Source organism: Puntigrus tetrazona, chromosome 15, assembly GCF_018831695.1.
Source record: "Puntigrus tetrazona isolate hp1 chromosome 15, ASM1883169v1, whole genome shotgun sequence".
Taxonomy (NCBI): Eukaryota; Metazoa; Chordata; class Actinopteri; order Cypriniformes; family Cyprinidae; genus Puntigrus; species Puntigrus tetrazona.
Window position 1 is genome coordinate 2,287,893 of NC_056713.1, and position 26,777 is coordinate 2,314,669.

The 26,777-nt window shown below is 37.2% G+C and overlaps 1 protein-coding gene and 1 long non-coding RNA gene across 2 annotated transcripts in view; one reads left to right on the top strand and one right to left on the bottom strand.

Annotated features, from left to right (window-relative positions):
- LOC122359528 overlaps positions 1–24,424 on the top strand; it is a 43,773-nt gene extending 19,349 nt beyond the window's left edge. The window contains exons 3-4 of the long non-coding RNA XR_006252714.1: positions 12,340–12,566; positions 24,314–24,424. This is a non-coding gene — a long non-coding RNA (uncharacterized LOC122359528). The remainder of the gene's footprint in view (positions 1–12,339; positions 12,567–24,313) is intronic.
- The window catches only part of zgc:172282 (leucine-rich repeat and fibronectin type III domain-containing protein 1-like protein), a 97,040-nt gene continuing 72,201 nt past the window's right edge, over positions 1,939–26,777 (bottom strand). The window contains exons 4-7 of the mRNA XM_043259862.1: positions 13,018–13,637; positions 10,212–10,325; positions 8,843–9,151; positions 1,939–2,334 (exon numbers count right to left, since the gene is read on the bottom strand). Of these exons, the coding sequence (XP_043115797.1) occupies positions 10,258–10,325; positions 13,018–13,637 (688 nt within the window). The 3' untranslated portion in view covers positions 1,939–2,334; positions 8,843–9,151; positions 10,212–10,257. The remainder of the gene's footprint in view (positions 2,335–8,842; positions 9,152–10,211; positions 10,326–13,017; positions 13,638–26,777) is intronic.

The window sequence follows — 26,777 nt, forward strand, 5'->3', positions numbered from 1 at the left end:
TTCTAACTTTCTGACACTAAAGGCTGATGGCAGAAATAATAAGAGATAGCATGTTGTCTGACACACATTAATGCAACAGCATTTCAGACACTACAGTAGCAAAAATAAGTAGGAATTGGAAAAGAGCCTGGGTTTGAAATAAAACAAACAGTTTATCTAGTATTTATTAAATTGGCCATATGGTTTAGAATTCCTCTGTGAGGCTTCATGGACACAGATTAGATGCAGTTGTTGACTAATGAAGATTTCCACAGTAGAATATTCTGGGTCCGGAAACACTGTCTTGGAAATAGGCCATATGGTTTGACAAAGGATGTTTTGCTGAAACGTAGGAGTGTGAGGATGTTTTTGAGAAGGTTGTAGGTTTGTGACATTACACGTCTCTAGATTCTGTGGCGAGAAATACAAATGGAGTGAGATTTCCAGACGCTCTGAGACAGGGGTGCATAAGGTTGACCATATTCAGCCACTCAGTCGCTAATGGACAATTTATGTCAGGTAGACTAAAAAAGATGAGTCTGAACTCTAAGGTGCAAGTTTTGTCGGAAGAAAGAATTGACTTTTAAGACTAAAATGTCTATGTCTGAGTTAAGGGAAATTGGATGTAATGAATGCAGCACCCCTGTTGATGGTGGGCGTCCCAGAACCCAAGGTATTATGCAACCAAGTCAGCCTTTACTGTAGCAAGATGGCCTTTCACTTTTCACATTTATCATTCTAGCTGTATTGAGAAAAGAAAAAAAAACTGATTGCCGTTAGCTGCCATTTTGATCAGAGATGAAGCATTAACTATGTAGAGGAAACCATTCAGCTCTCGTGTCTCACGAAGGGCAGTGTTCAGCTGGATCTTTGGGAAAAGACAGACCGAGTAGGGCAAGATGGACGCTCCTTACAGTCTTCGTTCCTCTGTTGAGGTCAATAATTCACAAGCTGCATATTCAGTAATAGTGAATATCATGTTTATGCATGCAGTTATACAATAATGCAATACAATGTGATTGATATATTTGAAAATAATATGCAGAATAATATAATTAACACTTAATTTATTAATTATATACTTACGTATGTACAAATGTAATGTTTTTATTTATATTTTATTGTAATAAAATAATATTTTATATATATATATATATATATATATATATATATATATATATATATATATATATATAAAATTAAAAGGATGTTTATTCAAAAAATATAAAAATAAAAAATATAAAAAATATTGAGTAATATATGTATGTAAACCTGTAATATAGAACTTTATACATATGCATTCTGTCAGAGCCACACAGCCATCATCATCATCATCTTCTTCTTCTTCTTAACGGATTCCCACCTTTAACCCTGTGGTATCATTCCTTCATTTGCCCGGTCTTCATTGCCATTTAATAAACTGCTTGTTTATTTACCAACCTGTGTACATGACACATTTGTTGCTATTATTATTATTATTTCCACAATTTACAAATATGTACAAAACTTTCTTTTATTCAACAATAATAACATAAACTAATTCATAATGTGTCTGTATGTGTAGAAATGTTTTTTTATAATATTTGTAATTAAAATAATTTAAATGTATATATATATATATATATATATATATATATATATATATATATATATATATATATATAGAGAGAGAGAGAGAGAGAGAGAGAGAGAGAGAGAGAGAGAGAGAGAGAGAGATTTTTATATATATTTTGCTGTCAATATAATTAGTTATTGGTCTCATGACATTTATGGCTCAGCTAATAATTAGGTCTCAAATGGAGTATCTAGAAGCGTGGTAGCAAACAGGTCATGTACCTAATTATTCCATGTATAGTAATATTTGTATTGTCTGCAGTTTTTGTATTTATAAAATAAACATTTTCAGGAGTGTAAATCAAATCACAAGAAGTTCCAAAAAAATGAGCCCACGCTATAAAACTAACCCTTTAGAATTGAGCCAGTCTTTTATTTTATTAAAAAAAAATCACACACCATAAAAATTACATGTACAAAACTATAAGATCTTAAATTGATTTATGTACAGTTACAAAAGAAAATGGCAAAATAAAAAGTGACCAAACAACTCAAATTAACAGATATACTTGTGCTCCCATCCGGGACTGCTGCCGTCGGTTTGCTGCTGCTTTGAGTCCTTTAGGCTTGAGTTCTCACTGGACGAGAGGGTCACGACTGACACTGTAAAGCCGGAGGAGACGCAGAAGGGCAGATTGATGAAAGTGCAGAAAGCACAGACGTGCTGTTTACTTTGTCCCGTCTGAGTTTCCGCTCACTGGTGCAGTTTGCATGATTGAATGGGTGGAGGATGATGAATATCTAGAGAAAACAAGAGAGAAACAAGATCAGACTCCTTGACTGAAGGCGTGACGCTTCTGAAGAGATAAGAAACAACCCGCGGGGTCCTGCCTAGTCTTTGAGGAGCTAACTTACAATTCACGAGAATCATCCTGTTCAATGCAATTTAAGCTCTGTTGACAGTGTTTGTCGCATAATGACTACTAGAGTGAATATACTTCGGCGTTGCCCTGTCTAGCGTTCTGTCTATCCATCTATTGTTCTATGTATTTATTCTATCTATTCTAATTCAAATTATTAGAAGTTAGAAGTTAATGCTCTATCATGTTGGAAGCATGCTCTACATCAAAACCAACCCTAAACCTAATCTATCCACTCATTTAAAGTTCAAAATAACTTGGAAAGATTTTTATTTTTTATGTTATGACATGCTTCTTCTCTTAGCATTGTTGCTGAAGAAAAGTACAAAAAAATACTGACCCCAAACTTTTAAACCCGATTTAGCTTATAAATATGTATGTTTCCATGTATTGTGGTATTGTAAATTATATTTATGCATTTTTTCACCAATAGTGAATATTGTATTGCAGTTGCTACACAAATACATTGTGGAACTGTCCCTTTACTTTAGCTACAGAGCGAATGCACTGAAAATAAAAGGCATAATCTAAAAATGTTATGTGATAATCAACATTATGGCACAGTTGTTGTGTACTGAGTTTACTTTACACTCAACCCGGCGTGTTCTTTTATAGCCTGAAGTGTTCAAAGACCTGAGGGAACGGGCTTTCATAAGTGATGATTGTGACATCTAACATTACATTGATCTTATATGCATAAAGGAACAAAAGGAATGAACAGCAGCGCTGGCATCCTCTCAAATCTATGATGGTGGTCTTCTCTTTGGGCTTCTGGACTCTTTGGACGGGAGAAGAGCTGATATAAATGTTAATTTGTTGGCAGGAGCAGCAAACGGTGCCGCCAAGCTCTGGAAAGCTTGAGAGACCATGAAAGCAGCCGGGATTAGACAACATGTCTGCCAGCGACTCGACCCCGTCCCTGTTCTGCTATTGAGACCACCTTCAACCTAGACAAAGACCTCCATCCGCGTCCCGTTTAAGCAAACGCCGCAATCAATCTCCCATCGAAACCTAAATGAGCGGCTATCAATATCGATCTAAATATGTCACAACCGATTTATTTTTAGCTCGGCCCTGACAAAAGAAAATGCATCAACGCGGATTTGGCCTCTAGAGCGGCCATATGTTCCAGCCAAGCGATGAGACAGATACTGGATGTTTCTCACCGCATGTGGTCTCCGAGATGGATCTGTCTGGAGCCTCGCGGCTGTAAATGACAGCGAAGACGTGACAGTAGACTGAACACACAAGCAAGATCATCCAAACACAGCTAAGATCAACAGCTCCGGGCATTTGCATATTAAGTGAAGTTTCTGTTTTTAATCTCAGACGTTTTCTCCTCTCGTAGGCCCGAAAAGCCGAATCGTTCCGGTGTTTAATCGCGTTAGGTGAAAAATGAATGTTTTCACTTTTTGAGAGTGGGGACGTAAACAGACTACTTAAGATATATGGGAATAAAAACAAAGAGGAAAGATATGCCTGTTGTTCCGGTGAGAGGACTATTTGAAGTGAAGAAAGAAGATAAATAAACTTCAAACCACAGTCCCATTGTGTCATGAAAGCCTGATCCCTCAGCCATACAAATGCTCGCCCCGAAATCTGTTTATAATTCATTACAATTAAGTCAGGATTTGTTAAGAGAGTTTTCATTTGCCCTGAAGCTTCTCCTACTTTTAAAAATATGTTCGTATGTTGACACCAGCGCATTTAAATATGCAATGTTCAAAAGTGTGAGGTCAGTGAGATATATATATATAGCAAATATACAACAAATTGATCAGAAGTATCAGTGAATGAATGAATAATGTAATGTATTATTTATGAAGACTGAAGTAATAGCTTCTGAAAATTCTTTGTGTAACATAACCGATTTCAAGTGAAGGAAATGAAAATAAAATACTAATAATATAATTTATTTAGATAATGAAATATTTTTACTGTAAATTTCATACGTTTATTCCTTTGACTGCACTCCAGAAATGCAGCCTCGGTGACCACAAGAGATGTTCAAAAACACCTCTAAAACAAACCAATCGAGAGGACTTTTGCAAGACTTTTCCATACATGAATTAAACTGAAGTTCTACACTGAACTCCTAGATGAAATCTTTTGCGTAAACACATTCAATCTTCTATATCAGAAACCGAGGATGGCTTTCAGCACTCAGAGAATCTTATTACTTGGTTTGGCTGCCATTATAGCTTTCATTATGAGTTATATCACCACACCTTGTTTCTCATCAGCACTATTGATTATGCAATTAAATCCAGCCTGACCATTAGATATCAAATAAAGGAGTCTTTCAATGGATTTTGTACAAACCCAGGGGCAAACGGTGACTGACAGTCAGGCGTAAATCACAGAGGCTCTTTAATAAAACAGCAGTCTGTCATGCAAATGACACACTGGGGAATGATGGCCACATCACTTTCCAAAAGAGAGAGAGAGAGAGAGGTAAACTCCATATGAACTCTAATCACTTTATAGTGCTGAGATATTTATTTGATGTATTTGTGCATATGTGCATGAAAGAGCATGCATGTGCAAAAAAAATTAATTTTGTACAACATAAACTCTTTAAAAACCTTGCTTAACTGTCAGTTACTATAGAATCTGCATAGTTTTTACTGGAATTTTACCATAAAATTACAATGAACACAACCCATTTTATTTAGATAATTTAAATAATATGTTGTTGCCAGTACATCAGTGTGTTTTGTTATTTATTATATTATTTATTATTATTATTTTTTTTTATTTTTTTGCCTTCGCTTTATGACCATGTGTACAGGTCTATGGCCAATGCTTATATATTATTTATGCATAGGCCACTTATTAACTTACATTTTATTTTGCCACCTATATAATTATGATGGTTATCAGTATATAGTAAAGTAATAGACTGATTTTGATCCATCATAATTTGGCTATTATTATTATTATCTCTAAATATATGGTTATAAATTACAACTAAACTAAGCTAAAATGGAATAAAAGGTTTTGCAACAAATTAGTTAAAATCTCATCCACAAATCCACATGTGAAAACATTTTTAACCACACTGTTGCATTCAAACCAAAGATGTAAGAAAACCCAATGCCAATGCAACTGTCAATAATACGAATCAACACCTAAATCCATTAGACACCATTTTGAATAATCCACCTATTTTACAAACCATTTCATGAGAAACGTAATTATTTTTTATATTTATTTTTTCGAAGCTCAGCTGATGCAATGCAGTGTGGGCATTATATCCTGTTACTAAATTCTGAAATAATTTTACAACCCGAAAATCCAGCGTGACCGCCCTCGAAGAAAACAAGACGCGTTTGGAGAAGTCAAAGTGGGCGACCGTTGAAATCCGTCTGGTTAATCTAAGCAGTAAGAGAATTCACATTTTCTCTCTGACCCTGTAAGGGAAGCGTTTGGTCTCACGGAAAGGGCAAATTCGTGACTCGTCGTATGTATCGTTCCCAAATTCAATTTGCCGCAAAGTGCGGGTCTCAAAGACGCAAAACATTAGCGACGAAACCCGGCACCGAACCGTTCATTTGGAGGAGCGTTGGCTGTACTACGTGATTAACAATGTTGTGGTAATTACTAATTAGAGAGTACTTATCTCGAAGAGGTGGAAGGTGGAACAAAGAATTAAGGTATCAACAAACATTGCCTCTGGTGAGCAGACGGAGGCTAGATAGCATCGCCACAGACTCCTTCAACAGACAAAACAACAGCTCATTAAACCAGCAGAAAAAAACATGCCTTTGTCTATAAAATGTACTTTTTAAGTTGTCAGCATCCGCAAATGCTGTTAAAAGCAATCCGTTATTAGTACGGACGCACTCGTTTTCCAAGGGCATTTCGAGGTCTAACAAAATCTGAGATTAGCGCGTTCGTCAACTTTCTGTAATCAATCAACATTTTGTTGTCATTTCCGTTTTAATGACATTTCTGCGATTTAAATGGCAAATGGGCAATCGAAACGGACAACCTGCACGAGCGTCTGTGGCGGCAAAATGTGTCGAGTTTATCGCTGTGTCATCGGCGCGGAGAAGTGATTAGTCACGTAATGATTTTTTAATTGGCGAAGAAATGAGGCTTGACAAGTCAAAACGAAATGCTAAGTGCGGCGAAGGGGTGCCAACAACTAAAATACTGTGTAATTGCGGTTCAGATGGACTATTTTTAAAATTATAACAACTCTGATGCAACACTGAGAGAAGAAAGTCTGGAGTGAGAGTGTTGGAAAGCTCGGTCATCGTTTAATAGAGCCAAAAGTCATCTGCGCTTTACTGAAAACAGAGCGGGGATCTTTATAGTCGTTCTACTATTTCAGAATGTCTGGATGCAGAATTAAATGTAATCGAGAGACAAAATTAAACTAGAGCTTTTTCCATTTTCTAAAGGTGGCATTTCTGTTTTAAAGTTTCATTAAATTGCATTGGCATCTACACACACACACACACACACACACACACACACACACAGACAGTGTTTCCATGTTTTTATAGTGTACAAACTGTATTTTCACCCAAACCTACACCTCACAGGAAACTTTATGCATTTTTAGATTTTCAAAAAACTTCATTCTGTATGATGCATGAGTCGAAGTTTATTGGTATTACTATCCTTGTGGGAGATTCGTTCTTGACGTCCCTTAACCTGTAAATAAATACATAAATAAACACACAAAATAAACAATACCCACCTAATAGACTACACTTGCATGTAAATAATTATGTATTTTTAATAAATAAATTGAACCTTAATTAAATATGGAAATGTGTTATTATCAATAAAATATTATTATTATTAATATTATTATCATTCAAGTTCACATATTTTAATAATTCATTTAAACAAATAAATTAGTTTTTACTAATAAAATTGTCAAGTTTATTTTATATTATTATTATTATTATTATTATTATTATTATTATTATTATTCATGTTTCTGAATTATGCAACATTCGCTATTTAAAATTACTATATTTGGGATTCATTTTGATCAAGAATCATTTTATGTTCACCAAGTCTATATTTATTTGCCCACAAATACAGTAAAATTTAATATCGTGACATATTACTACAATTTATAAATAAATCACTTTTCTATTCTAATATATTTTAAAATGTCATTTCAAGTTACGTGATCCTTTATAAATAATTGTAATAATCTGCTGCGCCGTTCCAAAAACATTTGTAAATAAAAGTATCCATGTATTAAAGCAAGCTATTGGTTTCCTCGGTGTTCAGAGATGATCCATATGCGACACAGATCTCAGGATGGCACCTGACAGCTGGATTTGATTCACAGCTTCAGGCATTGAAACCAGAGAATAAACAACTCAATCCATTTTAACTTTGCATTTCACTTTGCCCCGTCGCGCTTTTAACCGCTCTCGTTGCTCAAAGTCACGGAAAGCAGAAGCTTTGATTTTGGGATCAATAGCACCGATCGTCAGCGCGTCAATTTTCCCTCGTCAGCTCCTTTTAACCGGCAGACTTTTGGACGGGGTCCCGCTGATTGCGTACGACGTCGGCATCAAACGCCTTTCTGGGGGTCACAGACACCGAGGTCGCGCGCAATTTCGATCGATGCTTCATCAAGCGAGGCGCAACTTAATTGATCGCTTAAGTTTCTGCGAGGGCTGTTTATTCCCTGACAACAAATGCCGGAAATAAAAGAACGAGTTTATCTTCGTTTACGCGCCCGCTCTCGCGGATCGTCCGACGTCTAGGTGCGTAACAATCCCCAGTGCATTGCTCCATTTCGTTGACACGCTCCGTCAGCCCTCTCTTCTGATGTCACAAGGCATTGTGGGGAATTTTTAGCAACAGTTAAAACCACAGGAAAAAAAACCAAAAATGTCAGCGTGATCAATTATTCATGAGACCGTCGCTCTTTCTCAGCTTGAATACAGTCCACGTGCCCACCGAGCGACAGCTACGCTGTTTGGTCACCTTGTGGTGTAAATCGTGCGCGGCTCCTTTTTTGTGACCTCTGATTGGCTGTCTAGCCTGGAACCAGGGAAAACTTACATGCTTGGCATTTACCGCGGCCTTACGTTGGCATTTGTTTGCAGTCCGAGGTGATGCTTAGCGCTAAAAGGTACCGATTCCGCGACACAGCCGAGTTAATTATATTTCCACATCAGTGAGCGTGAGTGGAGCGTCTGATACGTGAAGCTGAGCTGAAAGACATTAGCTGATAACCTCAGGACAGACACAGCGATGTCAACACGAGAGCCGAGCGCTCGCTAATCGCTGGTTCTCGTCTTATGTGAGCGAGCTAGACTATATTTCTGAATAGCTGATGCGATAAATAATAATAAAAATGAACTTCTAATGTTTCTATTTGCTCTATAGAGCAGGTGTATACTCACCCCTTCAGCGAGGTGTCGTTCTTCAACCCAGACCGTCCAGGAAACAATGCATACTGTAGTCGGCATATACAGTCCCGTCCGTGGGGATGTAAAAGGCAATATGTTCCAAAAGCCAGCGATGGAGAACAATTATTGTGCTCCGTTTCCATTGGTTGCAGTAGTGGAGTCCTCAAATTATGTCTCGGTAGGAAACGGTTGGAGAGTCCTTGGAATACAGTGTGAGGGGTGAATGCTCCGGGGAGAAAGTCCAGTCGGGGTTCAGACAAATTATTCCATATTCCTCCCCATAATCAGATGACCTGGCCAGCTCTGGGACGGGTCAGAAACACAGAGAGAGAGAGAGAGAGAGAGAGAGAGAGGCCAACTATAAACAAAACGCTCTTGAAAACCAAATGAAGTGCAGGTGTTTCAGCTGGTAGTACGGATTTTTTTGGAAATACAAATCCGAAAAGAAAACAAGCGCATCTGTCACACTACACAGGAGTGAGATGAAACAGAGCTGTCATAGACCAGACAGGACTGCCGAAACTACACCAGAGCCAGTGTAAAACAAACCAAAAATGGCCGCTTTGTGTCGGACAGCTTCCCAGTGTTACACTTTTATCTCAGGGGGCTTTCTTTTTCTACATAAATAACTTTTTTATGGCTGTTTTGAGCAAGGATAAGTTCAAAATGATCATTTACCAAATAGAAAAGTTTGAAAATGCATTAGATAAACTGTACAGTTCTTGAATATTCGCAGATAATGTAATATCAATGAAAACTCAGAGTAAGCTGTACACGTTCGAGTGCACTTAGGATAAGTAACCTAAACAAACCAATTATGTCATCATTTATTCACCCAAAACCTGCATTTTTTTTTTTTTTTTTTTTTTCTTATGCCAAACGTAGATTTATTTATGTATATATTTATTCATTAATTCATTCATTTAAATAAATGTACTTTTTTCTTCTTGATTTTAAGATTTTATGGTGCACAACACTACTATTAAAATACGATATGAAATACTGCATTTTCCAAAACATGTTTTATTTTTACTCCTCTAAAATAACATGAAAATCAAATCTGTGAATCATAAAAACTAGTCGATATTTCAAAAATAAATATAAATACATATATATATATATATATATATATATATATATATATATATATATATATATATATATATATATATATATCATTGTTTCAGTAAGATTTCAAGTAAAATTGCTTCCCATTATTTAATGCATTTGTAAGCGAATGTAAATTAATTGATTATAGCTTTTTCAATAAAGCTAAATTTTGTGCAAAAACAAATCCTTAAAACTACATAAAATCCCACATAACAGATGGATTCAGAAAAAGGAAAAAGAGAGATGGCATTACTGTTTAGGGCTGATGGCTGTCTCTTGCGGGACAGCGGAAGGAGTCATCAAATTTTAAAGTCGCTCCAATCTCGCTGAACCTTCTTCTCGTCACTGACCTGTGGGCTTGCTGTGTCTAGGAAAGAAAGAAAACACTAGTGAGGCACGGGTTGTACTGTGTTAGTGACGGCACGGAGGGCAGTGTACTGGAGGAGGTGAACAGGACAAAGAGACATAATGAACAATCGGCTGATCATAAATACAAAAATAAACAGAAGGAGATCGGGATGAAAGCACTGAATTAACCCAACATGTAACATGAACATATCAGTACTTGATAGCCATATAAAATGTTTATCACATTTATTCAATAGCTTAATTGCAAAAAGAAAGTCATTACATTATGAGAAAAAAGTCAAAGTGATTTTTTTTTTTTTTTAATTTAACGACTTTAAATGTTTAAAAAAACAAAAACATCATGTGGCACCAATTTTCTTTCGTAAAATTAAAAAAAAAAGACATTGACAATATTTAACTCTGCTCGTCTTTAACCACATTTCAAAGAAAGTTAATTATAAAATGACATAAAAATACACTGAAGCGCTACATAAGTTGGTACAAAATCTCTATTAATTTTAGATAGTTAAATGTAATACAAATTTCATAATTGAATTGCAGGTGGCATCGAATTAATTACATAAAATTCAGTTTGAATTTAATTAAACCATATTGTTATTATTTCAGTAATAAGTACTCTTATTAAAAGAGAGATTAATTACAGTAGTTTTATGTTACAAGAAAGAGACTACACTGAAGTAAAAAAAAAAAAAAAAAAAATAAATAAAATATATATATATTGGATCAGACATTGCTCAAGGTAAAAACTGCATGTTGCCACTTTGGTAAGAGAAATGAGACTAGCACAGCACCTGAACACAGGTCAAATATAGCGCATAATTCTCATTATACAACAGAATTTGATTCCACATGCTGCAGCTGACCAATCAGGGTGAAGTACTCCAGAGAGCCGTGTAATCCTGACTGTTCTGCAGCAGCGAGAGAAAACACATTCTGTGCTGGTACAAAGCCTTTTGATTTACAGCGAGCAAATGTCTTTCTGATGTCAAGATCTGACACTACTGTAGCCGTTCAGCTAATCAGCAAACTGTTTGTAGCACACGAGAAATAAATACAACATACTATTCCATACACCGATTCCTCTGATGTATTATGTAATGTACAAAGCCATTTCTTGACTGCGTGTTGTTTATCGACAGCGTGTTGGTGGGATGCCATTTTTGGATCAGTAGCTTACAGAAACGCAATCCTGTGAGATAATTGTTGGCACTTTTCACCAATCCTTTTTGTTTGTTTTTTACGTGAGAACTTTTACATCCCAGCGAGCACACAACGTCACAAGACGGTTCGGTTGTGACGTCAGGTGAACATAAAATTCAAGGTCTACTGTAAATCGTTGTCTAATACAGACGCGAGCTGACGTTGATATTCGTTGTTTTTAGGTTGTGTAACCAAAAACGTCAAATTGCGGTCGAATATAGTTGATGACACGATTTTCGTTTTGAATGGAAATGCAATGCCTGTCCGACCTCATGTCCAACATCAATCTGATGTTATATAGACGTCTGATGCCTGGTGGGATACGTTTCATAAAGTATTTTCATAAACCTATGGAAGGAGATTCAAACAATGAACCAATAAAAAAGGCTCACAATTCTTTTTTAGAAATAACTATGATATAAAGTCATAATTATGAGATATAACAACACAATTCTGACTTTTTAACTCGCAATTGCAAGTTTATATCACAAGGTTTTGATTTTGTGTGGAAAAAAAGAAAAAAAAAAAGATTCAGTAGTGGAAACGGCTTCTATATAAACCAGCTCGTACACACACACAAAAAAAGAAAATATCTACCGAGGCTGCCAGTGAACTTTTTTTTTTTTTTTTTTTTTTTTTCCAAAGTTGTGTCTCTCAGTTCACTGGGCATTAACTGGAAAAAAAAGGAAAAATTTCAGGTGCTAAATAAGTGCCCGTCTGAGCCATCATGCTCTTACAAATGTAGCACTATTAAGTTCACATCCTGTGCTAACTTAGTTGACTAATGATTACTTTTAATTCACGACCATTAGGTGCCTGGGTGCCCGACCGGGATCAGAAGAATCATGGAAGTTCACCCTTCTGCATCAGCGACTCTTGACTGAATGGACTTTATCGATTTAATGATTTAAGGATGAGGTCTTCTTGAATTCCACGAGCATTCATCTAGAAAGTGCAATTACCTGATTGGACCCATAAATCCAAATTCCACAAAGGAAAAGCTCTTTAAGGAACACCTGGACGTGGCCCATTGAATCAGGTGAATGGCTCTATTCCTGGCAATTACAAGAGTCTATATAGATGCGCTCGGGGCGGCTGCAAGGGGCCTGGTCTTTGTTAAAAGCCTACTGTCAAAAGGTGATGCGAACGTGCAATTGTCTGAAGGCCACCTTAAGCGTTTTAAATCACACAAGCGATTTGCCTTTGGTTTTAATGACGCATTCTTTTTTTGCAGTCGCTTAGCATTTTACAGTTAAAAAGCGCCAAACGCGTGTATTCCTCGATAATGTTCACCCAAAAGTGAAACTTGCTGAGTCACGCTCACTCAAGGTAACCATACGGCTCATTTTTAGGGAACGTGTCCTTGCCAGGATTTCTATATTACCTAAAATATTGCAGTTTGCACTGTGCAGATCGACCGTTGTATGACAATCACGAGCGCTATAGAGAGATTTTTTTTTTTTTTTTTTTTTTTTTATGTGTGTACATACCTCCTGGTGAGTCTGTGCTTGTACCCTCTTTAGAGGACAGAGAAGGCCGTCTCTTGAGCTCTATACAAGTCCTGGGATGGTGCTTTTGTGAGGGGGAGACTATATCCTCGGCGATCATGTCTGATATCTGCACAGTTGTTTCAGATTCTGTGACCAGCACCATGGCCGTGGAGTCTTTTAAACTAGCGGCGGCCCCCCCTAAACCCGCTCCCGTGGCCTCGTGGCCCTCCACGATTTTGGAGCCGGAGCGCGGGACCTGCCCCGCCGCTTGCCCCCCGTTGGTCTGCGAGCGCACGTTTGTCATGGCGGTCCCCTTGCCGGAATCCGGCGCGTGATGGCTGTAGACTTTATACCGGATCATGAGAATGATGATGAAAACGAGCACGGAGGCCACGATGATCCCTCCGATGATGATGATCATGGTGCCGCCCAGGAAGTGGCTGCGGAGCGACTGGCACTGGCTGTACTCCGTCTCCGTGACGAACGAGACGCAGCCCACCTGACGCGTGGCGGTCAGCGAGGTCACGCCGTCATCGTAGACGGCCAGAACACACAGGTCGTACTCACGTCCGGATACGAGGTCTCGCACCAGGAAGTCGTAACTCGTGGAGGGAATCATTCTGCAAGACAGGGCAGAGTTGAACGTTATCATGTATTCCTCTGATAATACATGAATATAATTAAGATTACACTCAGCCGGCATTTATTATCCATGGCCAACACGATCACTGTATTATTAATTATATCATAATTCTGAATATCACGAACATTATGTTCATTCTGATTAATTCGTTTAATATATAACATTCTGCAGTTGCACAACTCTCATTTCTAGCCACTGAAGATTTTTAGCCTTTGAAGACATTGTAGAACGTTAAACATTAAATGAAAAAAAAATGTCCAGTCTTTATTACAAGGCTCCATCAACATAACCAATGTCAAAATCAATGCTCAGGACATTATTGATTTCTAGTAAAATTTACAACATAAATAAGGTGTGCTGTAAATGCAATAAAGTTTATGGGTAAAGCGTAAAAAAAAAAAAAAAATATATATATATATATATATATATATATATATATATATATATATATATATATATATATATATATATATAATTAACATTATTAAGTGTTAATAATAATAATTAGTATTTTTTATTTATTATAAATTATATAATAATTAAAAAAGCTATCTGTTTTTTAATTGTAGCTAAATAATAATAAATAAATGTCACAGCATATACGGTAGCACTACATTTTGAGTATGTAAATGATATATTTATTTTATTATGTATATTTAGATTATTCTATTTATTGAAGCGCGCATTTTATTATAGCTCAGTTGTATCTGCCAATGCCCTAAGATCACAATAAATAATTTTGTTACTTGTATTATTACAAGCGCAATTACTGGGGCAACATGGAAAATACATTATTTTGAGGCATAAATTAATCTCATCCACACCTTCATCTACAGATGAAGTAAACGCGTGATTATTAGGTCGTATTCTCCAAGTACACAATGATCAAAAAGCTATATTTAATATGCAACATCATCCTGAGGGTTGAGGAAATAGCGATTTTCCTTTAGGCAAATAGTGGAAGATCTTGCTGCAATTAAAGGTGCATTAACTATTATATTGCTTCAAATGACCATTAGAAAAGTCATTAAAGTTCATTATAGCTTACTAAATATTGACCGTTTGTCAAACCAAACACTTTTGTGAATCTCTTGACTATAATGATGAGAGATTTTCCAGAATATAGTACTCTTAATGCAGAACTCAGCACTCATAAGCTTCAGTTCAGATAAAGCCTGACCCTTTTAATCTGCACATTTTCCTCACATTAACACTGCGCATAATAACCCTACATATCATGACTAAGCATCGTACAGAATATCCATTACTTCAAGCAATAATCTCAGAGTAAGTGCATAGATATTATAACAGCTGCGTGCGCTACGTTTTCTACATTTAATGTGAGATAAAAAGTATTTCAAGGGACATTTTAGTCTAAAACGTATAATCTTACGGCAGATTACTTAGGATTGGGGTACTACACGTCTAAAGGAAAAGAAAAAGCTTGCTTTTATCAGTGCTAGGTGTGCTGGTTTTATAGTGCTATAAAAAAAAAAAGAATAATTAAATGTAAAAAATAACTTGAATTTAACTTAAATATGTATATATATACAGTGAGAGTAAAAAGTATTTGATCCCTTGCTGATTTTGTTGGTTTGCCCACTGATAAAGACATGATCATTCTATACTTTTAATGGTAGATGTATTCTAACATGGAGAGACAGAATATCAAAACGAAAATCCAGAAAACAACTTTAAAGAATATATATTAATTGATTTGTATTTCATTGAGGGAAATAAGTATTTGATCCCCTAGTATGCATTATGAGTTCTGGCTTTCACAGACCAGTTAGACACTCCCAATCAACTTGTTACCTGAACTGAAGACACCTGTTCTAACTAATGACCTGTGTGAAAGACACCTATTCACAGAATCAGACAATCAGACAGATTCCAAACTCTCCAACATGGGTAAGACCAAAGAGCTCTCTCAGGACCTCAGAGACAGGATTGTTGACCTGCACAAATCTGAAATGGGCTACAGAAACATTAGCAAGATGCTGGGTATTAAAGTAACAACCATTGGTGCAATTGTGAGAAAATTGAATAAGTATAACATGACCATCAATAGACCTCGGTCTGGTGCTCCACAGTAGATTTCACCTCGTTGGGTGGCAATGATCAAGAGAACTGTGAGAAATCGGCCTGCAACCACACAGCGGGAGTTAGTGAATGACCTCATGGCAGCTGGGACCACAGACACCAGGAAAACAATTGGCAACACTTTGCGCCGCAATGGATTAAAATCCTGCAGTGCCCGAAAGGTACCCCTGCTTAAGAAGGCACATGTGAAGGCCCTCATAAAGTATGCCAATGATCACCTCAAAGATGTACAAAGTGATTGGGAGAAGGTTCTGTGGTCAGACGAGACCAAAATTGAACTATTTGGCCTAAACTCTACTCATCATGTGTGGAGGAAGACAAATGCTGCCTATGACCCCAGGAACACTGTACCCACCGTGGTTGGGTCTTCCAACATGACAACGACCCGAAGCATACAGCAAAGGCAACAAAGTAGTGGCTCAAGAAGAACCACATTAAGGTCATGAAGTGGCCCAGTCAGTCCCCGGACCTCAATCCAATCGAAAATCTATGGAGGGAGCTGAAGGTCTGAGTTGCCAAGCGACAGCCCACCAACCTTAATGATTTAGAGAGGATCTGCAAAGAAGAGAGGGCCAAAATTCCCCCTGATATGTGTGCTAACCTTGTGGTTAACTACAACAAACGTCTGTCCGCTGTGCTTGCAAACAAAGGTGCCACCAAGTATTAAGTGCTTTTGGCTAGAGGGATCAAATACTTATTTCCCTCAATGAAATACAAATCAATTAAAATATTTTCTTTAAAGTTATTTTCTGGATTTTCGTTTTGATATTCTGTCTCTCCATGTTAGAATACATCTACCATTAAAAGCATAGAATGATCATGTCTTTATTAGTGGGCAAACCAACAAAATCAGCAAGGGATCAAATACTTTTTACTCTCACTGTATGTGTGTATTTATATATATATATATATATATATATATATATATATATATATATATATATATATATATATATATATATATATATATACACACACACAGCCTTTAATGCCACAGAGGTCACTGGAAAGTCAGGCTGGAAGATGTTTTTTTGCTTCCATACCTTTTTTTATTAAAAAATATGGCACACATATGGATCATGCAGTAAAGCAAATCTTTTTCAAACATTTTATTTTTTCCCCCCTTTGAAACACAATAGCAAACATTACAACGCCCCTGCCATAAAAGCTCCAAACAAGCCAAAAAGCATCATATAAATGGTCCATATACACTGTATTCCAAGTCGCACAATAGCTTTATGAGAGAAAAAGCCTGACAATTCAAGTCATAGAACATTCCGTGGTGCTTTTACTGCATTTTTTTTTTTCCCTCTTTTTGGATCTTGACAGCCCCCGGTCACAATATCCTGTCAGTGTTTGGTGTTGCGTAACACTTATCAGTTTGTGTACCACAGGAAAAAAAAAAAAAAAAAAAAAAAAAAAAAAAATGACATGACGGCGAATAAGTAACAGAATTCTTCATGTTTGGGTGAACTGTCATTTTAAAGCCTGTGTCAGATTTGATTAACAATAAATAAATTGAGAAATCTCTTCATCGTGTTACGATCCGGCAAAGTAGACGGCTGCGACTTCTGGTTATTGATTTTAAAGCCGTCTTTGAAGTGTTCTCATTTGCGTCCTGCCTTCTGTTCATTCAACAAGAAACCGTTTTTTCTGTTGTTTTTTTCGCCGCTGAAGATGACATGCGTCAGATCCCTCTGGACCTTAATTCATTACTCAAACGCACTTCACACACGCTCTCTTCATTTGCATGCTGTCGAGGGCCCTTGCTTTCCGTATGATATTAGGGCCACCAGTGAAGTCTTGAGTTATTGCTGAGGTATTCCAGGCCATCAAAGACTCTCAAAAAATAGCTTTCGGGGGAGAAAAGAGCTGCTAATAAAGAAACGCAAAGATAATACAATAGAGGACTTTGTGCAGCTGTGGCACAATAAAAAAACGTTCGAATTAAAAGACCCATAATTTAGTGAACGACTGAGAATCCTTTTCTCTCTGGTTCCACACAAATCAAAGCCGCTCTCCGGTTTTGCAGAGCGGTTTATTGTTGTCGTATTCGATTCGGTTGAAACCTCAACAGTACTTGTCTGGAAATGTGGGAAAACAGTATCGATCGCAGTTTAGAGCTAAACGGTGACTCTAAGTTTGAGTTTAGAAGCACGCCTTGCTTATGTAGCGAACGTTCGGAAATAGACGTTTCAAAACAAGTTATTAAAATAACGCACGCTTTAATCCGAGAGCAATAATACACTGGGGTACGTATGCTGCAATCTAAATAACACGGATGCTAAGCTTGCTAACGCTGTTAGCGCACACCTGCCACGAACCAGTCAGTCATTTAATAACTTCACAGAAAAGAAAGCGTACGAAAACGGCGCTCTCAAAGAGAAATCACACCAATATGCTGTAGGGGAAAAAAAGCTATTTGTTTTATCGGCGAAGCATTAGCATAAAAAATTGTACCTTAGGCAAAGTAAAGCATATAGATGCTAGCAAGGAAGCGACTCGTTTGTCATGAGCCTAGAGACAAACGATGCGCAAAATGCTACGTGTTTGTAATCACGCTGCTTTTTAGAGCGCTTTGGGAGGAAAATATACTGAACAAAACTGCTTTTCAATGAAGCCTCTTGCATAAGTTTTCTGATTTTTATATATGCAATATCACAGCACAGATTATCTCTTGGTTTATTTATCAGTTCAGATTTCTCAGTTTGTTATCGATTTCGGTTCATTTTAGTTACAACATGTGTTTAGCGGTCTCTCTCTTCTCTGCTAAAGCTGTAAATTAAAGAGGGCAGTGTTTCGAACCGGTAACTCATCTTAGAGACATTTATCTGCTGAAAAAAAACAGCTAAAACCAGCCTGGGTCCGGTTTCCCAGCCTTTTTTTCAGCAGGGTTGTTTTGGGAATCTGACTAGTACACGTAAGTTTTTAGATTCATTAAAAAGAACTGCCTCATAAGAGTCATTTGTTTGTGAATCAAACAGATTTTGCCCACTAGACGAACCATAGGAGTCGCTCGTGAAACATACTACGTAGTCTGATTGTGCTTTGAGTTTTTGATTAACTAAAATAATCATCTTTAGACTAGCTAGATTAGCTTTGAATCAGACCACATACTCTGATTGCATGTGCTCTGTTTCTGATTCATTAAAAGTTTCTGAATCAGCCTACGCAGCATTGTTTTCGATTCATTAAAAAAAGAACTGATTCGCGAGATTTGAGCAGCTCTGCTCAAGCTGCATGCATTTGATTCGCCGACTCATATAAATACATGTTCATGAATAAAACTAGTTGGGTTTCATTACAAGAATCGACCCAGTGTGTTTAAGGAATCAGGCTACTTTTGTTTTGTTTTTATTCACTGGAAAAGAAAGACGAGTTGTTGTTTGTGAACTCAGGACACTGTAGGTTTTTTTCTAAAAAGATCCAATTCGCATAAATTACTTCATTTCTGAATCTCATTACAGTACATCACATACTCAAATGAGTCTTCAGACTGCATCATATTTATCATACTACGGGTTAACTTAAGTTAACTTACTAGTTAAGTATAACTGACTAGAATTAACTACGCTAAAACTCATTTGTTTTAGGATTTGTGCTCTGTTTTTTATTCAACAGAGAGAAATTGAATCATTTTAGGCAGTGGTTTCATACATTATATGCCAATATGTTTTCTACTTAACTGGAACAAAATATTCTCACTCCACCTGACATTTAAGGTAATTTTAAGGGGTTTCTAAGGATTTCAGCATTAATTCCGTGCCTTATTTATAACATACATGGAAGCAGAATATACTTCCTAGATACAAACCAAGTGAGTCATCACACAGAATGCTTGTACAGTGTCATGGGTTTCCAAAAAAAGACTGCTTTTTCATCCTCTAGAGACTAAACGAAGTAAATAAAAAACTGCCACATGCACATACACCGACATCTCATGCCTCCCTATGTTCTAGCATAAAATCCCATCTGTGCTCTTGAACTCTGCAGCACAACAGTCACACTCGCTATACGGCAGAGGCAGTGACCCGAAAACTCGACAACACTGCACACGTCGCAGATTCAGTCTCGCACAGGAGCAGTTTTGCCGTACGTTAGCATCCGCTAAGCTTATTTATTGGTGAAATTATCAGCGCTGTAGTCTCCTGCGTACCTGACCGGTTTGTTAACAAGGGTGCACTGGGGGGAAGCATCGCCGAGCTCAATCTTTCTGTACGCGCGAGCAGAATCCTGCCACGACGAGATTGGCTCTCGCAGGTTATGATCTCGACGCTGCTCAGTTTCGGGGACCAATTTATTACACCAATTTATCTCATATCAAACCCGGGCTAAAAGCGCGCCTGTTAACTAGCCGTTGAAAAGCTATTTGCTACAAATTGTCTTGTTCTCATTGCATCAATAATAATCAAGAACCTTAAAATGATATTAAGAGTCAGCTGCTTGGTCAAAATGCACCAGTGTTGGGGAAATATCCTTTTTTTTTAGGTAAGCTTCTCATTAAATGTAATTAAGTAGTCAAGGTAATCATTTAAAGTGGTGTCGGTTACTCTACATGGTAATTAACTTTGAAAAGCTATCTAAACATTTCATTTCAAATACCGAATCCATAAATCTCAATTAGGATGATAGTATTGTTGGTTTGGGAAGAAAACAACAGTACTCGTGAATCGTTTGAATCATTTGTTTGGGAATTTGACTACTGTGGTTGAGCTTCACGTTTTAATTAGTTAAAAAGAAACCACAAAAGAGTCATTTGTTTGTGAATCGGAGTACGCCACATCGGTCGTGCTGTTTGTTTTTGAATTCACTGAAAAGAAACCGACTCATATGAGTCTATGGAATGGAGCGTGCTGCGTGTTTTAATTCACCTTAAAATAGATGATTCGTAAGAGTCATTTGTTTGTGAATCACAATAAACCACATAGGTAGCGCTGGATTGGTTGAATCATTAGAAAGAACTGACTTGACGAGAAAAATGCATTTCGTTTAGAAATTGAAATACTCTGACCCTGCAGCATGTTTACATGGAAGCCCATTTCTGCCACTAAAAAAAAACAAAAACTTTTTCCCTCAGAATTTTGAGATATTAACTTGTAAGTTATTTTTGTAAGTTATAAAGATACTTTGTGATATGAACTCGTGATTGTTATAAAGTCAGAATTACAACTTTATATCTCACAGTTATGACTTTATTACTCACAACTTTGTGATATAAAATCACAATTCTAACTTTATTTTCTGAATTGTGTGATATAAAGTCTAGTTTTGAGGGATTTTTTTAAATTTTTTTAATTAAACGGTAATATGGGGAAAAAAATTCTCAGTATTACGACTTAATATCACAATTCTCACTTTATATTTCACAATGGTGAGTTTCCATAGGCTTCCAAAGATTTATGATTAATCTGGCTTATAAGATTTATTTATTTATTTTATTTTTTTGGTGAATCTGACTGAACAGCATTGGTCATGCTGTTCTTGATTCACCGAAAATAACCAGATAATTCGTTTTGGCAAGTATCTTACACTGATTAATCTTTATGATTGACATTCATTCAAAACAAACAAATCAACTTTATTATTATTATTTATTTTATTGTTTTTTATGCTTGATATTTTTAACACGATTCTACATTTGCACAGACCTTCTTAAAAGCTTCTCTAGATCCCCGGATTCACGCAGTAAATGTACTGATCTAAATGCGTTCGTTAAAACAGACATATCAAGGTACAACAGGAACTTCATTAACACTGTTTGTAATTGTAGCATGCGCTGTTAACGTCATGTTAAAAAGATAAAGATTATAGACTGCTGAATTAACCAAGATACGTTTCAACGTGACCGGTGGATTGATTAAAGTGTCCACTTGTCTGAATTAAGTCTGACTTAAATGTCACGGGTCACACTGAATAGTATCTGTGTGCCAGCTGATATCTGATTCAGACTGTGGAAGCACACAAAGACATCTAGACAGACACACGGAACAATCTTCTGGCCGGCATAAAGAGCTCAAACTCGAATGGATATAATAACATTTCATTTAAAGTCCACATGAAACGGCATTCGCAACCAATTAGAATTTTAATAAAATGTCATGCGTCTTAATAAAATTGATTGGACTGTGAAATATGAGTGTTAAAGACCAGTAACCATTCTGAAAATATCTTCGACACCCATATTTGAGGAGGCATTTGTCCGGGAGGTGAAGACTGAAGGTCAAGTTTACCCTCGAGAGTATCTTGACATTTTCCAATGGTGACGCTTTTTTTTTAAAAAATATGTTATTATGGCTATTATTACTGCAACCTTTAATACATGAAGGTTAACCAGCATTAAATTACTAATATAGATTATCCACACAGTCTTAGAAAGGCCACTACAACATCAGCATTAAACAAGGTCTGAACACCTGAAGTATATGGCTACTAGATAACACAAGATGTAAATAGAAATAAAATACATCAATACATCTGCCTCGGAAGACTTGGAATATGAATCCTTTTTAAATATATATTGACGGTAGTTGTATCTGCCTGATATATCTAAAAATTCTGAATATATGGCATTGTTTTTATTTAAAAAACGGAGGACCTGCACACGAAAAACGATGCTAAAGGGGTATTCTGTGCATTAAAAAGTAACGCCAAAGAGTCCTGACAAAAGCGGCAATATTTGATGAGTATTTGATTTATGTCATCAACAACTTTAAAAACGGTAATGTTGTAAACTATTATTACAATTTATAATAGCGTTTTTTTTAATTTACTCCTGTGAAGCAAAGCTGAAATATCAGCATCATTACTCCAGTTTTCAGTATCACGTGATACTTCAAAAATAATTTCTAATATGCTGATGCGGTGTTCAAGAAAAAAAAAAAAATGAAACTGAATCTTGTGTAACATGATAGTCTTTACTGCCGCTTTTGATTTATTACCCCAAACATTTGAATGTCGGTGTAGTAAAAGTTGTAGGACATCAAAAGTCAAGGCCATACAATGAAACTTCATGTCGCATGGAGCTGCACTTCATCAAATATATTCATAAGCAGTTGACGTTGAATTGTCACACGGTTGGCAGGCCTGTGGAGACGGGGGGGATGGAAAGAAGGATAGGGGATTGGCCCGTTCCTCATTCCCAGAAGAGAGCCAAGGAGAGCACGAGCCTCAGGCAACTCAAGATGTTCTCTATCTCCTTTCCCAGCTCCTCCTATATAGAGCAGGTCTGTTTCCAGTTTGCATGCGACGGAGACTCACAATACATTTGCAAGTCTCACATTCCCAGGAAATCCCTCAGAGCTGAGCGATGTACAAATACGACTTTCAAAAGATGAAGACATCCGGAGAAACCGCTAGGTAATGAATTCTCCAGGCCCGGTTTCGTGATACTTCATTACCATTGGATCCTATTTGAATTGCATGATATTAATCGTATGCAGTTGCATAACAGCTTCCTCATTACAAACGCGTGCTAACACCGAGGCACTGCCCTCCGTCCCAAATGCGCATTACACAACGGCGAGGCTCTGCATTGTGCCGGGACTTGCATTATTGATGTGCGGTGAGTTTCTAAAGAGCTTTGCAGAGGTTAGCCGGTGGAAGCGCAAATACAGCCCCTGTCTCCAAGCCCTCGGTGTCCCTCTTCTTCTGCACTGGGACTCCAAGCGTAACCGGTCGCTGAAAGCAGTCCTAAAATATTCCCTTATCTCTTATTCATAAGCTCACCTCGGAGGTCTGTACCTAGCGAACATGATTTCAGTAATAGCAGTCCACGCTTTGGGTTGGAGGTCCCTTGAATATTGATTCTTGATGTCTCTTAACCGGGAATAGCCTGGGATATGGGCTAAACAGTAAAGCACCGCTTCTCTTACCTAGTTTTCTCGAATGCGCGCTTGTGGTTTACTTATTTTAAAATGCATTTTGAAAACCGTATACGTGCAAGCAAGGCCACTTGAGAGAAACTTTAATGGAGAAGTTCACCTAAATTTGAAAAGTCGCTGGAAATGTACACACCCTGAGGCCATCCAAGACGTAGATGAATGTGTTTCTTAGCCAGTTTTGGAAAACCGTAGCATTGCGTTATTTGCAGTGAATGGGTGCCGTCAGAATGAGAGTCCAGCTGATAAAAACGTCACTGTAATCCTTAAGGAAGCCACACAACTATATAATAATACTAACAATAATAATAATAATAATGATAATAAATGCTTCTTTGTGAGAAATAAATCAATTTTACTTGAAATTAGGTAAAATATGACTCATCTATATTGTTTTCTCCAGTGAAAAGTTACCTTTTTTTAAGAATCAGGACAGAAATATAAACAAATCAAGAATCTTTTAAGGAAAAAATTGTCTAAAGTTGTGAACAATCATATTGGTGGATGTTGATTTGATATTTTGGCCCCAACGATGGTTTCAAGTTGTTGTTTGATGATTTTTGTTTCATTTTCTACATTTTACAGTTACATTTTTACATACAGTTATTATTATTATTATATATATAATTATTATATATATAATTTTTTTTTTTTTTTTTTTTTTTTTAACAAGGTGTTAATTGATGGACCGGAGCCGTGTGGATAACTTGTGGATTATTATGAAGTTTTTATCAGCTGCTTGGACTCTCATTCTGACGGCACCCATTCACTGCACAGGATCCATTGGTGAGCAAGCGATTTACTTTCTTCACATCTGTTATGATTAAGAAACCCATCTACATCTCGGAGAACATTTTGTGGTCTGTCATTTTTTCCTAACTGTTCTGAAGTCGTCTACTTCTTACAAGTAAACAATCCCAAAGCCAAACATTTAAAAAAAGAGAGAAAGAGGGATTGCTGGCGGAAATGTAAAGCCTTTTTTAATAATTAATGCAATACATTTCCACTTTGCTCGGTCACTCCCTTGCTCGTAAAAAGACACAGCTACTTCACTCCCAGCTGCTGCTGAATGAACGGCTCGTGCAGGTTTTAGCAGAAAGCTGAATGGCCGCACAGTGAACTGTGAAATGTCTGCAGCATGTGCGCGCAAACCCATGCATAAACACGAGCAAACACACGGCTGTCCTTGAGAATTCCCATTTACAGTCATGCAAGTTGTTATTGAGATTCTACCTGAACTTCCAATTAAATATGGATTATAATGTCGGACGTTCTTGAATTGCAAGGTTTACGGGTTGCGTTTGCTTAGAAAACATGCATTTATACACGGATATCTTCCCACACGTTTTCCCACGCCTAGTCTACATAATTTCCATACTGAGATGGGAATAATATATTTTCTACAAAGCGTATTTTTAGAGCTGTCAGAGTTCACATGGGAACTTAGTTTGCACAGTATTATATTTATATGCATTTATCATCCGCGGATGGTGTAGATCTTCAAAATGCACTACTTCTGTTCGAGGGCTGTGATAGGCTGTCCACAGTAATGTAAAGATTGTAGATAAGACCTGTTTCAGTCCGTAAAGTGCTTAATTTTGAATTGGCATAGTATTAAAGCATAGCAACTAGTTTCAGTGGCACACGCACAACTCTATTTGTGGCAAAGCATGACACTAGCTCACCTCAGTGAATAGAAGTGTTAAATTGTTCTCCTTCCAGTCGTCTGAATAAGATCAACTAATTAGGAAAAGCGAAGACCGCTTGTTTCCTCCAGGTAAACAGCGGCATGCGCGACATCGGTCTGACAGTCGCCCCCCCCCGAGTCAAATAATCACCGCAAATGAAGGTGTAACGACAGCCCGCGCTCACAGAGACGTCTGATTGGACCATGATTGCATTCGGTCACAGAGAATATCTCTATATTGACACGAGAATGCGGCTGAAATTGCATTTAGGCGTGCCAGTCAGCAAGGAGGTGGATACATGTCACCGCTTTCCTGCGAGGAATGTCAATGGCGTCCTCACGCGGCCCACCATCCTCTGGGCTCTGCCCACACCGGTGTGAGTTTGGCCTGTCTCTGAGCTAATGCGCTGTGAAGTGAGCTGGGCCTAATAAAGCGTGGCAAAATGGGAGTCGACAGACCCAAGATGTCATCAACGAGTGGGCCAGGAGAAAGAGATGCACTGAGTTCTGCTGTATTAATCTGGCGCGTCTCTAAACTGAACTGCCACGTTTGCGCTCGAGTCTGTTTAAATGTCTGTTTAATTAGCTAAATGCTCACGCAAGATGATCAGATTAATAGTTTCATTCATCTTGGCAGAGGCCTTTGCTTTTTGGGTTTTTTTTTTTTTTTTGGATGAGTATGACAACATCCCTAATAAAACAACCTGTCTGCAACCAGTAAGGATCATGTTTGTACGTCGTGCAAGATACTACACTTTTAGAGACCACCATTATATATCTTAAACAGCAGTGATTGTTCTTTCACGTTTCCTCTGCTTTAAAGTACATATTTGAAGAGTTTTGGTTCCAAAACGCTATAAATCCATTTTGATTAATTTGAGCAAAAATGTGTTTTCTTTAGCAAGAATGTGGCGCTACTTTCTGTTTCAAACTTTCACAACCACAATCTTTAGGTTATAATGGCATAAAAAAAAATATATATATATATATATATATATATATATATATATATATATATATATATATATATATATATATATATATATATATATATATAATAATATAAAATTCAAAAATTTCACCATTAACATGAACAACCTTACATTCAACTTCCAAAAGTACATTCATCCGTGCCACGTTACATTAATTTAGTTTACCAGTGCCATACGCTGCATTGACAAAAACATTAATGCAATTATTAAATACACATACACTGACAAGCTGCGCAATCGAATGCCTTTCACCTGATTATGTGATATTGCGTAGCTTGTCGGCGACCTACGGCTCTGTGTATTAGATGCTCTCCTTCTGCGCGATGGAGATCGCAGAACGGGCTTTGCTGACAAGATGCGCGTGACGATCACATGGGATTCATTTTTTTTCTTTGCTCGTTTGTTGATCACAAAGTACAAAGTGGATGAGGATGTCGGGTATAATCAAAGCGCCGCTA